Raw genomic sequence first — 13,332 nt, forward strand, 5'->3', positions numbered from 1 at the left:
ATGCTCAATTTAACATTCTGAATCGTCCAAAAACCTCTAGAAAGTCAAAAGCTAGATTAGTTCTTCAAGACTGTGAACTCTCCTTCTCTGGCGATTTGTAAAAGGAGAATAGGGTTACTAGCATGACATGCTTTAGGATAGGAGGCTAGAATATGTTACCGTAAGGCTCTGCTTTTCTAGCAAAGTACTTAACAAATTATCTGAGATAGTGCCAGCATGTGGGCAAAATGTAAAGACGATGGCATTTATTTAATATAAAGAATATTATATATGAGATTAAGCTGGTCAAATTTTGAAAGTAATTTATTTATTTGGGTTTGTGATAGCTGAAATATGTTTTTTCAGTGCATATTCACTTATAAAGTCTACAAGTTACAATCTGGATTCTTGCTTTTTTTCTCAGATTATTCCTTTATTTTTTCCTAATATTTGCAAAGTCAAATAACAGTATATATGTAACCCACTTTGAGTGGGAGAAAAAAGTTTTTCTTAAATACCGTCTGAGAAGAACAGAAAAAAAAATCTAGATACTCAGACTAATTACACAAGGATTAAGATCATCAGAAGGGCCGACTGAGTGGCTCAGTTGGTTAAGAGCTTGTTCGAGAGCTTGAGCTCTGAGCAACAGGGTTGCTGGTTTGATTTCCACATGGGCCAGTGAGCTGTGCCAGAGCTGAGCTGCTGCTGAGATGCCAACAGGTGGCAGGATGGCTCAGCTGGTGAGAGCACATGCTCCTAACAACAAGGTTGCCTGTTGGAGATGGCAGGCTACGCCTACCTGAAACTAAAGACAGAACTCAGCACCTTGAGCTGAGCTGCCGCCTGGATGGCTCAGTGGATAGACCTGCAACTAACTAAACACAGCACCTTGAGATTAGCGGCACGACTGGACTTGGAGCTGAGCTTGCTGTGCCCTCCACAACTAAGATTGAAGGACAACAACGTGGCTGTTCCCCTTCCCCAATTCCCCAACACTGTTCCCCTCCCACAATTCCCCAATTTTTTTTTTTAAAAAGATCTATTAGAAATATTTTGGTAAAGTCACAGGGGTTTTTATTTTTTCTTTACTTAAAAAAACAATATCCCCCTCCCTCCATTTTTGGTAAACCTTCTGAAAGCACTTTAGATCAATTCATTGACCTTCTACTTGTAGAAGTTGACACGCCTTGGTGAATCTGTGGTGAAGGTACCCACAGAGAGTTTTTTCAATACAACACCAAAGTCAGTCACATTTTAATGAGAAAACCATTTTGGTGATGAATATGTTACTATTTAAAAACTAGTGAATAGAGTATTGTGCAGTTCTCACTTCAGGTTTTTATAGACTTTCAAAATACAGTTGACCTCTGTACATAAGTTTAAACTGCATGGGTCCACTTACACGTGGATTCTTTTCAATAAATATATGTACAATACTATAAATGTATTTTCGCTTATGATTTTCTTAATAACAGTTTTTTCTCTAGCTTACTTAATTGTAAGAGGACAGTATATAATACACATAACATACAAAATATGTGTTAATCGACCATTTATGGTATTGGTAAGGCTCTGGTCAACAGTAGGCTATTAGTAGTTAAGTTTTTGGGGAGTCAAAAGTTATACACAAATTTTCAACTGTGCAGGGGATTTGCACCCCAAACTCCGTGTTGTTCAAGGGTCAACTGTATATTTGAATTGATTTATTTTTTACTAATTCTAAGCCTACAGTATATAGAAAAAAAATGTTGCTGCAATCTAGTCAGTTTGAAGGTAAACAATATCTGTGAATAAGATCTTACTTACCATTCTGAACATCCAACACATGATGCTTATCTAATGTCCAACCACCCATATTGGAAGCATCTAATTCATAGCCTTGCAAAATGGCAGTTCTCTTTTCCCACAGAGTCAGGTCCAAACACGACTCATATTCATATCCAACTGACACTGGAATCAAAACAAATCATAGTTCATCTTGTCAACTACAGGAAGAAATGCAATTTGTTTTATTATTTTGATACAATTTCTTTTTTCACAATTGTGTTCTGAGACTATATTTCATCCTATTTATGAGGAAAGGTTTTTTTTTAATGTGAGATTTAATCACACACAAGATGTTTTTTTAAAAAATGATTTCCAAATATTATTTTTGTACTGATTTAATGGAAAACTAGTATTTTTTTTCCCCACACTACTCTTCACAAGGGGTTCACAGCACAACATGAAATTCAGATTGGACAACTGGTTAAGTAGTTAGATCAAATAAGTCAGCCCCAAATGCTGGCAAGGTTACAACTAAAAATAATATTTGCTATCTGAATAATTAGAGCTGTTTAGTTTCCAAGAATATTGTTATCGAAAATATTTACAGTAAGGTTCAATAGAACAAAAAAGGTAGCCAGATTATGACATTATAATTGACATTATTACATGTTATTATCAGGGATGAACAATAAAATTAACAGTAAATTAATAAGAAAGAATCACTAATGAAAAACCTCAGAGTTCACAATGAAACATGGGTTTTAAAATTCAGAACAAAGAGAAGGGAGAAGTAGCAATTTTCAGATTGATTTGAATTAATTTAAGTCCAGGTTATATATTAATTTCAGAATAAAATGTCTTAGGTAAAATCTAATGGAACAAAACACATGTTATCCTTTAGTTTTTGATGTTCTGAGCCTGAGCTTGAAGCTATATTATATACATCTCAACATTGTTAAACTTTGATTACACTGTCCAGTCATTTAGCAAAACTGGTTAGACTGATATTTTAAGAATATCCTTCTAATTGGTCGTTCTAATCAAAAGAGCTAAAATAATTTTAGGCACAAATGTTGTTTGATATCCTGCTCAATATCATTATGAACTGAGTCTATACTAGTTGTTAGATATAGAAAACATAAAAAAAGATAAGGAAAGCTAGTGAGATAAAGTTATAAAGAAAAACAAATGAAAAAAGGAAGAGAAACAATATGGAAAAAAACATGACCAAAAAAACCGAAAAGCTGAAATCTCATTCAGAGCATTCTTCTATTGGGTTGTTGGAAAAGTCATGACACATTTTTGTAACGAAAAACAGAAAAAATATGTCATGACTTTTCCAACAACTCAATAAGATATAATTTTATTATATCTTGGAAAATTTATTATAGCCTGGAAAATTGATACTTTCTCCTCACGTGGAATATATTCCTTTTTCCAATGGTAGATCTAAACTAACCCGCTTGTAACTTCCCTGTGACACCCTTATTGCCTTTCTATCTGTTCATCCACTGTTTTCCATGGGTTGCAATTATTTTCATGTTAGTTCTTACTTCAAGACATTTTTTTTTATGTAGAATATATTATATGGAACTTACCAACGGCTTCAGATAGACCATAGACTTTCTGATTATATGCATCTGTTTTATCCCATATAAAGGTATAGGCCAAGTTAGGAGAGGCAGGAAACCACTTTTGAAAGAGTCTTCCTACTACAGCTACCATAAGATGAACCTTCATCAGATTAAATGGGATAATGGACTGGGTCATGGTGATCTTGAGAACTGACTTATATCCTGCCGCTCTGGAACTCAAGTAGGAAAGTTTCAAATCTGTTCCTGGAATTGTGGTTTCTTCATGAAGTACCTAGGTTTGAATAAAACAGAAGCTCCACACTGTGATCATGTACTGTGTGAGATAAAATATATTTCAAAGCACGGAAGAGAAAAGCTAACATGACACAAAGAGTCACAAGTCACAAACATGCATTTCAGCTGTTATCTTATTCAATAATTAAAGACACCTCTGTTGTCGGCCTGATTTTTCTCCTCCTAAAAGCTTCTTGTCATTTTTTCTGAGTTAATTGTACCTCAGGTGCTACACCTTGTACAAGCGACACTGGAACTGCTCCACCAGGCTGACATTCACTGACTTGTTAGTTTATAGTCACAGTGGGTTTTCACTAAGCTATCTTGCACCCCTGCTGCCCTGGAGAATTGGAGCAGACATTTGTAAGATGGTTGGTTCAGAAGAGGGAGGTGGTCTTAGGCCAAAGATCTGGCCCATGCCAGCTGGCTCAGTTAGGGATTAAACCTGTGCTGTGGCCTTGTCAGCTGATTGGTCATAGTCTATAAAGACAGGAATGATAAGTAAAAGACCAATTTATTCGGGTTAAATTATAGCCAATTCCATATCCATGTTTAAAGGTAAGATAGTAATAGCACATTCTTATAATTAAACATTGAGGTAGGACTCACAACTGAGTTTTGATAAATGAACTAATGATAAATGAACTACTATTTTAAAGCACCATAAAAATTTCCCCAGTGAAAAACTAATGTGTTATTGAATACACACAGAAGACACTCAATAGATACTTTTTGAATTGAAACTGGACTGTAAAAAGTTAGTGTAATAACCTGCATGAGAATGATCTACTTTACTAATTTAAAAAAAATCATTATTCTTAACCCCACAATTTACTCATCAATGTGACTGGATTAATGAATGCCAACAAATTTATACTGACATATGCAAAATGTATTATGCCAAAACATTATTTAATTATTTTGAAAAGTATATTTCACATAGTATATAAAATCTTTGTAAACAGTTCAAATTCCCCTTACTAGTGCTCCTATATGTTTGACAATAATAAAAGCTCTTCATAGACTTCTACATAGGTTGCCAAGTGCAAGGCTATCTTTGTTCAAGAACCAGTGCCAGGAACGCTCCACTTTCTCCACTAAGCATTACATGGCATTTTCAAAGGCTTCCTCATATTGCCCCATCAATATTCATTATTCAGACATAACGATTGCCTTTTCATGTTAGAAAATCATAGAATAGTAATTCAGTGTTCACTAGTGTTTCTCTCCCCACAACTCCTCTCACGTAAAACACTTCGGAATGCTGTAGATCTGCCATCTCCAAATTTTAATAATTTAAGTAGAACCCTTGATACTGTAGGTGTAGCTGTCAGTTTCAATGTAAACAAGCGAACAGTTGGAAGTAGCACAAAACAATGGACTACACAAACTCCCATCTTGGCCTGTGAGTCAGTGTTGGCATGAAAAGGAGCATGATGGGATATAATAGAATAAGAAGGCATTGCTATGCTATAGTAGATATACCCATTTATTACAGTTGGGATTTTCAGAACTGAGTTCAGCCACAGACTGTCTTAAGCAACATACCTAGTTTATGAACATATAGAAACTGTTTAGAGTTCTGTTAGACTCAGGGAAACCATTATGTTTAAGATTGACAGTGCTTTCGTAGGACTGTAGGGTATAAGGTGAATAATCTAAAAGAACTCATTGTTCTCTCATCACTGGAGCGACATATCAATGGGCTAGTTTGAAAAACAGATTCTGTGACTCCTGAATGGCCCTGAAAATATAAGTAATTGAAACCTAAAGCATATATTTTATTTTCTCTTAATTTATTTTCAAAATAATTTCTCAAAAATGTGATAGGTTTATTTACATGTAAGGCAATCTTTCATTAATATGTTTCCTGTGACCGTCTAGGAATTGCTTGTCTATTTCAAAACATCATATGTTATCCTAATTTTAATAACCGATTATTATCTTTGTCATCATTAACCTCCTTCTAGGGAACAAATATCTGTAATTTAATTCATTGAAACATGTGTTTCTCCTATGTAATTTAACTTGACCATGTTATTTTGCATTAGTGGGAAAAGGAAATCCAACCAGAGGGGGAAAATAACCATTAAGCCTATCTTTGCCAGCTGCATGATCTGTAAGCCCCATTCTTGATCCCATTAAACTTTCGGTTAGAAGCTACATCCTGCCAAATTTACCTTCCAAATCTCTGTCTAATGTGCCCCCTCTTCTCCATTTCCCCTACCATTGTGGTTGGTGGGCTCTCTCCATCTGAGAGCTGGAGATCTACGGAAATACAGTGAACATTAGCCTGTTCACTGATCTGTCTCGTTCTATCAATTGTGCATTTTTTTACTTGAGCTAGTTTTCAAGAAATGCTGAAAAACTTCATTGGTCCCTTGGTTCCACATTGTCTAAAGAATTAAATGTCTCCATTGTATGGTATTTCACGGCCATTCATAATCTGGCCCCAATCTTTCCTCTTATATACCCTACAGTTAAATTGTTCACCAGTTTTAGACAACATTGCTTGTTTTTACCACCACACTGTTGCTCACATATTCTCTTCAATCTGGAATATCCTTTACCCCCTCTTAAGGCCAACCTCCTCAGGGATGCTTTCTTTGGCTTCCTTAGGAATTGACTTCTCTTTTGAATTTCCACAATTCTTCACTCAGATCTTTATCACTTTTAGAATAGCAGGATCCATGTCTTATTATTCTTTTTATCCTAGCGGAGTACCTTGTCCATAATGGGCTCTCAGTAAATTTTTACTAAATGTTTGCTGTCTCTATGATGTCATGGGAAAAAACCTTCATGTATTCATGGAACTGCTGACTATTTGAAACCTAGTTCAATGAGCTGGTTTGCTAGAAATCTGCCACCTATAGACAGACACACTGCGTCTAGGTTAAGTCTATTTTAAGACTGGCTAAGGAGTTCAAAATGACTACAAGGTAGACCCTGGGGAGGAAGCAGTAATTTGAATAAGGTTTCAATAAATTTCTTAAAGCTTCAGTTCAAAGTGTGCTTCATGGTTATGCAGTAAATCAATGAGGTGCTTCTGTATCATATTTGCCTGTGACCTTTCTCCATATTTTGTTATCCTAGACCTTCTTGGCTTATCTGCTCTAATCTCTGTCTACACTGCCTCCCTCCCCTCCCTAGGGGATTCCATCCTATGCTTTAATTGTATCAATAATGCTGATGACTCCCAAATTTACATCTTTACTTCCAACCTCTTCCCTGGACTCCACTCTTACATGGCTACTTACCACTTCGACCCCAAGCACCTTTGTCTAGGCCACCATCATTTCTTCTGTGGACTACTGAGACTTCCTCCTGACTGGTCTCCTCCTTTCAGCCCTTGTGCAATGTATTGGGTTGTTAGAAAAGTCATGACACATTTTTGCAGTGAAAAACAGAGAAAAAAGACATCATGACTTTTCCAACAACCCAATAGAATATTCTCAGCACTGCAAATACAGTGGTCCTTTTAAGAAGGAAATCAGTAACTGTTACTGCTCTGCTTGAAACCTCCAATGGCTTCCAATTTCTCAAAGTAAGAAGCTCTTATCCTTGCCATAGTCTCCAATGATTTGGGATTTGTGTACCATGAACTTCACTCCAGCTGCACCTGCTGGCCTCTTTGACATTCCTTGAATAAGCAAAGCATGCTCTTGCCTCGGAACATTTGAACTTGGTCTTTGCTCTGCCTGGAATGCCCTTCTGTTTTTAAGGTTCAGTCTTTCACTTTCTTCAAGTCCTGCTGAAATATCACATTACCAAAGAGATCTTCCCAAACGACACTTTATAAAATTGCACCTTCATCCACTTTACCCTGCCTTATTTTTTTAAAAAATAAGCCTGGTTCACAATCTGATACATATTTATAACATATGATGCTTCTCTCTCCCTATTAGTTGGTAGGCTCCTTGAGAGCAGGTACTTCATCTGGCTGGTTTACTGCATTGGTCCATTATAACAGTGCCTGGTTGAATATCTGAAGAATAAATGTGACAAAGCAGCTATGTCCTGCTGTATTTTAAAGACCATGTATTTATACTTAGCTATTTATGAATAAAGTCCATTATTATTGTACCTAATGTTCTGCCTTTAAAATCTGAAAGCGATTTCTAATTGGAAACATATAGGAAGGAAAACGATTCCAAGATATTTTAGTAGATAAAATGAATAGTGAAAGCATGGCTGTTTTAAAGAAAATTATAAGGTTTTTTTTTTTCTTCCTGTGGACAGTAAGGCTTTACGAATCACAAATTATGAGAGCTTAAGACAAGATACTAAGTTTTAAAAATAATATCTTGATGAATGAACATTTTTTGTCAAAAATCATCTTTTATAAAACATTTTTAACTTACAATCATAATTAAATGGTAAGTTATTGAGAATAATAACCATGCACAATAGCATTTGTACAAAGTCAGTCAGGAGGTTAGGTACAAAGCAGCACCAAAAACTTTTTCCAATGAATGAATAAATGAGCCAAGACATTATTAGCTGTTGAGTTTAAGCTGCTTTTCCATTTGGCTACAATTAATAAATATATATAGATGTAGCCTGAAGAAAAAGCATTTTGAATAGATCTTTAAGAAATAACTACATAACCTACTATAGTAATACCTATTCTAGTGCGTGCGTGCGTACACACACACACACACACACACACACGCACGCACACATTCTATATCTCATTATATAGAATGATTTAGGATAGTACTGGAATTTTGCAATCCTTTCTAAAGATTTTTTTGGAAACCACATGATCCGAAAACTGTTTATTTGAAAGTACCGCCTGCTAAAATATTTTACCTGTGTTTCAGGGATAATGGGGCTGTCTTCAGTAGAAGATCTGAAAAAGGTGGATAAAGGTGATGACACAATGATAGGATTTGGCCTCACAAATCCACTCAGATCACAGCTGGGAATGTCATTCTCTTCTTTCTTCATCACCAGGGTATCCATCACATAAAAGACATTCCATGGAATCCACACAGTATGATACTGAGTGAGGAATGGGGATCGTTCAAATACCAAAGTTAGAGAAGCCCCACCATTTGCCACCAAGTCAAACCTAAGAAAAACAAGATACACTTAGTGAATTATCTAGATCCCATATAACTCCCAAATTAATTTAATTTAACTTCCTTAAATTAATATGCTTTACAAAGAAAGTCAACTTTCCCCCCAACTTTTATATGAGATAGATTCAAATGTACAGGAATACTAAAAGAATTATCCAATGAACACCCATATACTCTTTACTTACATTTACCAATTTATTAACATTTTTCCAAGTTTGTTTTACCTATTATCTGCCTATCTATTCCTTTTCCAGAACCATCTGAGCTTAAATTGCAGATATTATGAAATGTCACTCGTAAATATTTCAACAAGAATCTTCTAAGACACAGAACATTCTCCTACAAAACCACACACTATTATGTTTTAGGAAAATGAAATAACTTTTAAAGAACTATGTGAATATAGGACTCTAAGTTTCTGCCATGTGTATTGTCACAGATTTCTGGAGTCTAAAAGTTGTTGCATTTCTGTATTACAAGGGACAATAAAACATGCTGGGTGATACAAGAATGTCTAGTTTTTACTTAAAATACTTCAAACAGTGACAGTACATTGGGACTAACTCACATTCCATCCTGGCGGGTAATAGTATATCCATATTCGGGATAATGGAAAAATGAGACATTTACTCCAATAAGTGGAGTTCCATCAGCAGTTAGGACTTGGCCTCTGATGACGGATGCAAGGCTGTGGGAAAAGTAGAAGAATTAGAATGAACATTTGTCTTCTCAGACCAACATTATCATGATTTAGAGATAATTCAACCTCAGGATAAAATAACAGTATCATACGCAATCATTATTCACAAAAACCAGACCTGAAATACTCCCAAGACAATGTCCCTTTTAATTCAGTGCAATTCACATTCTCTAAATGCCTAGTGTTTACCCTGGGTTTTAAATCATTGCAATCTGTTTTTTTGGAGAGTTATCCAAACCAATAATTTAGAGATGAATTTTTAAAATTATAAACTGTGCTTTTTTCCTATAAGTCTTACGTCTGGTGCTTACATGAAGAAAAGTATACTTTCCAATTAATTCTGAGGCAATCCGTAAATCTGCAGGGACCCAGAAGTACAAGATTTAAGGGGGCAATAAGGAACATTTGTGCAACAACTTTTAATCAACTGCTGGGTCTAACTGCATTAATGCTGTGAAATTACTGCAGACCCAAGAGTTCTAGTGTAAATCATCTTCTTTGCTCAGTGAGACACAAGACACCTGCTTTCACTTACTGGTTTATTTTCAGGTCATTACTGCTCTGTAAAGCACCAGTCAAACAGCTTATGCAATCTCGCTGCCATGCCGTTAGCAGTTCCATTACATTAATTCATAATTTATATTATTTAGTGAGCTCAGCTAAAAAAAAAAGTGCACTTCTGTTTTCCCTTTTGGGGTCTTTTCATGGCTTCTTTTGAAATATTTCCAACTGTGCTAACTAGTTAAATGAAGATTTACTGACTCCTTAATGGGATGTCCTGTTATGTTGCAGGTACTGAAACTGACAAAGTATGTGAACTGCATCAAAAATACTGGAAATGCGAAGTTTGGTGGAGAATTTGCCGAAAGAGAAAAAGCTGCATTAAGAAAAAGCACTTTCCTCAAATTCACAGTCATCAGCATTTCACATAAAGTGCATATAACTGTTGATATCACTACGAATCTCTATAAGGAAGAGATGCATTAACCTCTTATTGAAAGGGCTTTCTCCGGGTATAACATGGGTGCTATCAGATCCTATAAGAAAACTGATTCGGTCATAGAAGGATTTGGCAGCTTGCTGAGATGGTGATTGTAAGCTTTGGCTAATGATGTCCTGAGGATCAGGCAGTCCACGGCAGTAGGGCTGGTTTTGGCAGGAACTCTGTAAACAGCAATCAGGATCCATACAGTCAATGAGTCCATCTGTAGAGAGAAATGTAAACCAGTAAGAGGATTCCCCTTTCTATGATGCGATGTGCAATACGCTTTGTTTGTTGGTTGGTTTTTTTTTCCACATAGAATGATTTGTCCTATCTGAGAGTAATTCCCATGAGTTTTATACTTCGTGAAAACAGGTGAAATATAAATACAATACTTGCAGCAGCTTTTTTATAGAGTAAATGTTTGAAGTGGAGATGGCTGAAAAGAATCATAATGTTGATTCTGAGTAAGAAATAAAAAATTACTGATTAGAACAGTCTATTAGTAGTATGAATTAACATGGGTTAGTTTTATGTCTAGTTACTCAAGCCTTACATACTTTAGGGAAAATGCAATAGGAGTTAAAATAGTATGTGTGTATGGTAAATGTAAAGAGACGTACATGAGATGAAGTTCAAAATTTGGGAAAGGGTCAGAAAAATAACAGTCTGTGAAATAAAGCAAATACAAATCAACACAAAATAGGTAAGATTAGCCATCCAACTTTCAAGAAAATCACTCTCCCAAGGAAGGTAAAATGTATTCCAAAAAAATTAAGGCATTTCTCAAATTTTAAACAGGAGCCCCTAGTATGCCTCCCTAAAACGGATGTGTTAATTTAAAATGTGGCAAATGTAAACAAGCCATACTATTGGAAATTATGAGACACCTATCACAAAAGATTGACCTACCGTGTTGGTGACATAAAAAGAGTCATGGATCGAAGAAACTTAGCCTGTACCTTCTCCAGGAAAATCAAAAGTAAACCACATTCAATGGCTCATGTAAGTACTTTGTTTGAAACGTATAAGCCAACCCATTAGTGGATAAGAGTGTCAGGTAATGATGGTTTGATATCATTATCCTTTAAGGTCATTTATCGCTGACCAGCTGATACATGAATTTTCACATGCTCGCCAATTACCTTTCTCAGTACAGATTAATAAAATCATTGGTTTCCGAGGACTTGAATTGCTCTTGGGAGAACTGACAAAATAGTTTTAAAATCTTCAAACCTAAGTATCAGGTCTTCGTGTGTCCCTATTATGGCAAACTCAGTTGAAAATACCTAGTTGACCTATATATTTTATTTACACAAGAGTTTTTATTTACTAAAAGAAAATTTAAAAATTTTTTTTATTGGGGAACAGTGTGTTTTTCCAGGACCCATCAGCTCCAAGTCAAGTGGTTGTTTCAATCTAGTTGTGGAGGGTGCATCTCAGTGGCCCATGTGGGGACCAAACTGGCAGCCTTGGTGTCATGAGCACTGCGCTTTAACCAACTGAGCTAACTGGCTGCCCCCAAAAGTGTTTTTAAATAACTTATTAAAAAAAAAAAGCATCACTAGCCATTTTCTTTTCTGGCTTTACACCACTCTTAATAGAACATAAGCTTGCATCCTTCATTACCTGACAGCAAAAGAAAATAGACTAAATCAAATTATATCACCCAGTCTAGAAGGAGGTCAAAAACAACCCAGGTGAGGTGAGAAATAGAGAGGAGACGAGGGGTCCTGGCTCACTGTCCTTAAGGAGTCCTACCCACCTGAAGAAGGTAGTGAACACTTGTGATTTCTCCTAACACCCATCCCCCCTTCTTGGGACAACAGCTCTAAATTCTCATTTGGGTATCCATCCATCCCTCCCCAACTCTCAGTCCAGGTGCTTAGTGCCCTTCATGTTTGGTTCCGAAATGAACATATGACCTAACTTGTTTCATCAGAACGAATTCCAGGAGCTATCTGAAAAGAACTCCCCACCCCACCCCAGCTTGTAGCTGTAAGGCTGTGAGGCTGGGGTTGCTGCAACCATCTTGCTGGCACCACAGGAGGACCTGCCTGGGAAGGGAGCCATCGCAGAAGAAGCAGAGCCAAGAGCGGGCGAGAAGGAAACAACAGGCTATAGTGATACCGCTGAGGGTTTGTTTTGCCATAAGCTGCATCTGACCTCATGGGCTTTTCAGTTCTAGAAGCAAAGGAACTGCCTTCTTCCTTACGGCTGTTGGGGTTGGATTTTCTGTCACTTGAAACTGAAAAGAACTTAGTTATCTAGAGATAGTAACTAAAAATCTTCTCGTTCTTTGTAGTTGAAAAACAAAAAACTTAATAAGTGAATACTTGAATTAAATTTATGGTGTTGCACTCTTTTTACATTAAGATTTTAATTTTTGGGGGCCGGCCGAGTGGTGCATTGGGTAAGAGCTGGCTTGGGATGCCAGAGGACCCCAGTTCAGATCCCAAATATGAGGGCCAGTGACACTGCCCTCCACAGCTAAGATGCTGAACAACAGCTGAACCTGGAGATGGGCTGCCGTGAGTCGCCGGTGATGGCAGGTGGGTTGCCATGGACTACCATGTAGCCAGCAGCCAGTGTGAGCAGCCAGCAGCTGCTGTGAGTTGCCGTCCAGAAGTCGGCGACTGATCTGCCTTGCCGGCAAGAGCACAATGATGGTGCCAACTTGGGCCAGTGAAGCAACGTCCTCCACAACTAGACTGAAGAACAAAAGGACAGCAACTTGTCTGTTCCCCTTCCCCCAATTCCCCAATAAAAATCTTTAAAAAAAAAAAGATTTTAATTTTTTTGTTACCACAATTTACATACATATGAAAATGAGTCAGAATTTCTGATAGGCAACTCTTATTACATAGTTTTTCCTTTTGATAGTTAGATTTTCATGTAGATGTCGGTTATACTTCTAAAACTGTGTTAATTATTTGAAACTGCGTATTATTT

The 13,332-nt window shown here is 36.6% G+C and overlaps 1 protein-coding gene across 8 annotated transcripts in view; it reads right to left on the minus strand.

The window, feature by feature from the left end:
- TENM3 (teneurin transmembrane protein 3) overlaps nt 1-13,332 on the minus strand; it is a 605,620-nt gene that overhangs the window by 55,291 nt on the left and 536,997 nt on the right. For all 8 annotated transcript variants that reach the window (XM_019658769.1, XM_019658771.1, XM_019658770.1 and 5 more), the window contains 5 exons: nt 10,387-10,603; nt 9,267-9,386; nt 8,427-8,688; nt 3,345-3,612; nt 1,786-1,929 (listed from right to left, as the gene is read on the minus strand). In XM_019658769.1, the coding sequence (XP_019514314.1) occupies nt 1,786-1,929; nt 3,345-3,612; nt 8,427-8,688; nt 9,267-9,386; nt 10,387-10,603 (1,011 nt within the window). The remainder of the gene's footprint in view (nt 1-1,785; nt 1,930-3,344; nt 3,613-8,426; nt 8,689-9,266; nt 9,387-10,386; nt 10,604-13,332) is intronic.

The sequence above is a fragment of the Hipposideros armiger genome, unplaced genomic scaffold (genome assembly GCF_001890085.2).
Source record: "Hipposideros armiger isolate ML-2016 unplaced genomic scaffold, ASM189008v1 scaffold_289, whole genome shotgun sequence".
Classification (NCBI taxonomy): domain Eukaryota; kingdom Metazoa; phylum Chordata; class Mammalia; order Chiroptera; family Hipposideridae; genus Hipposideros; species Hipposideros armiger.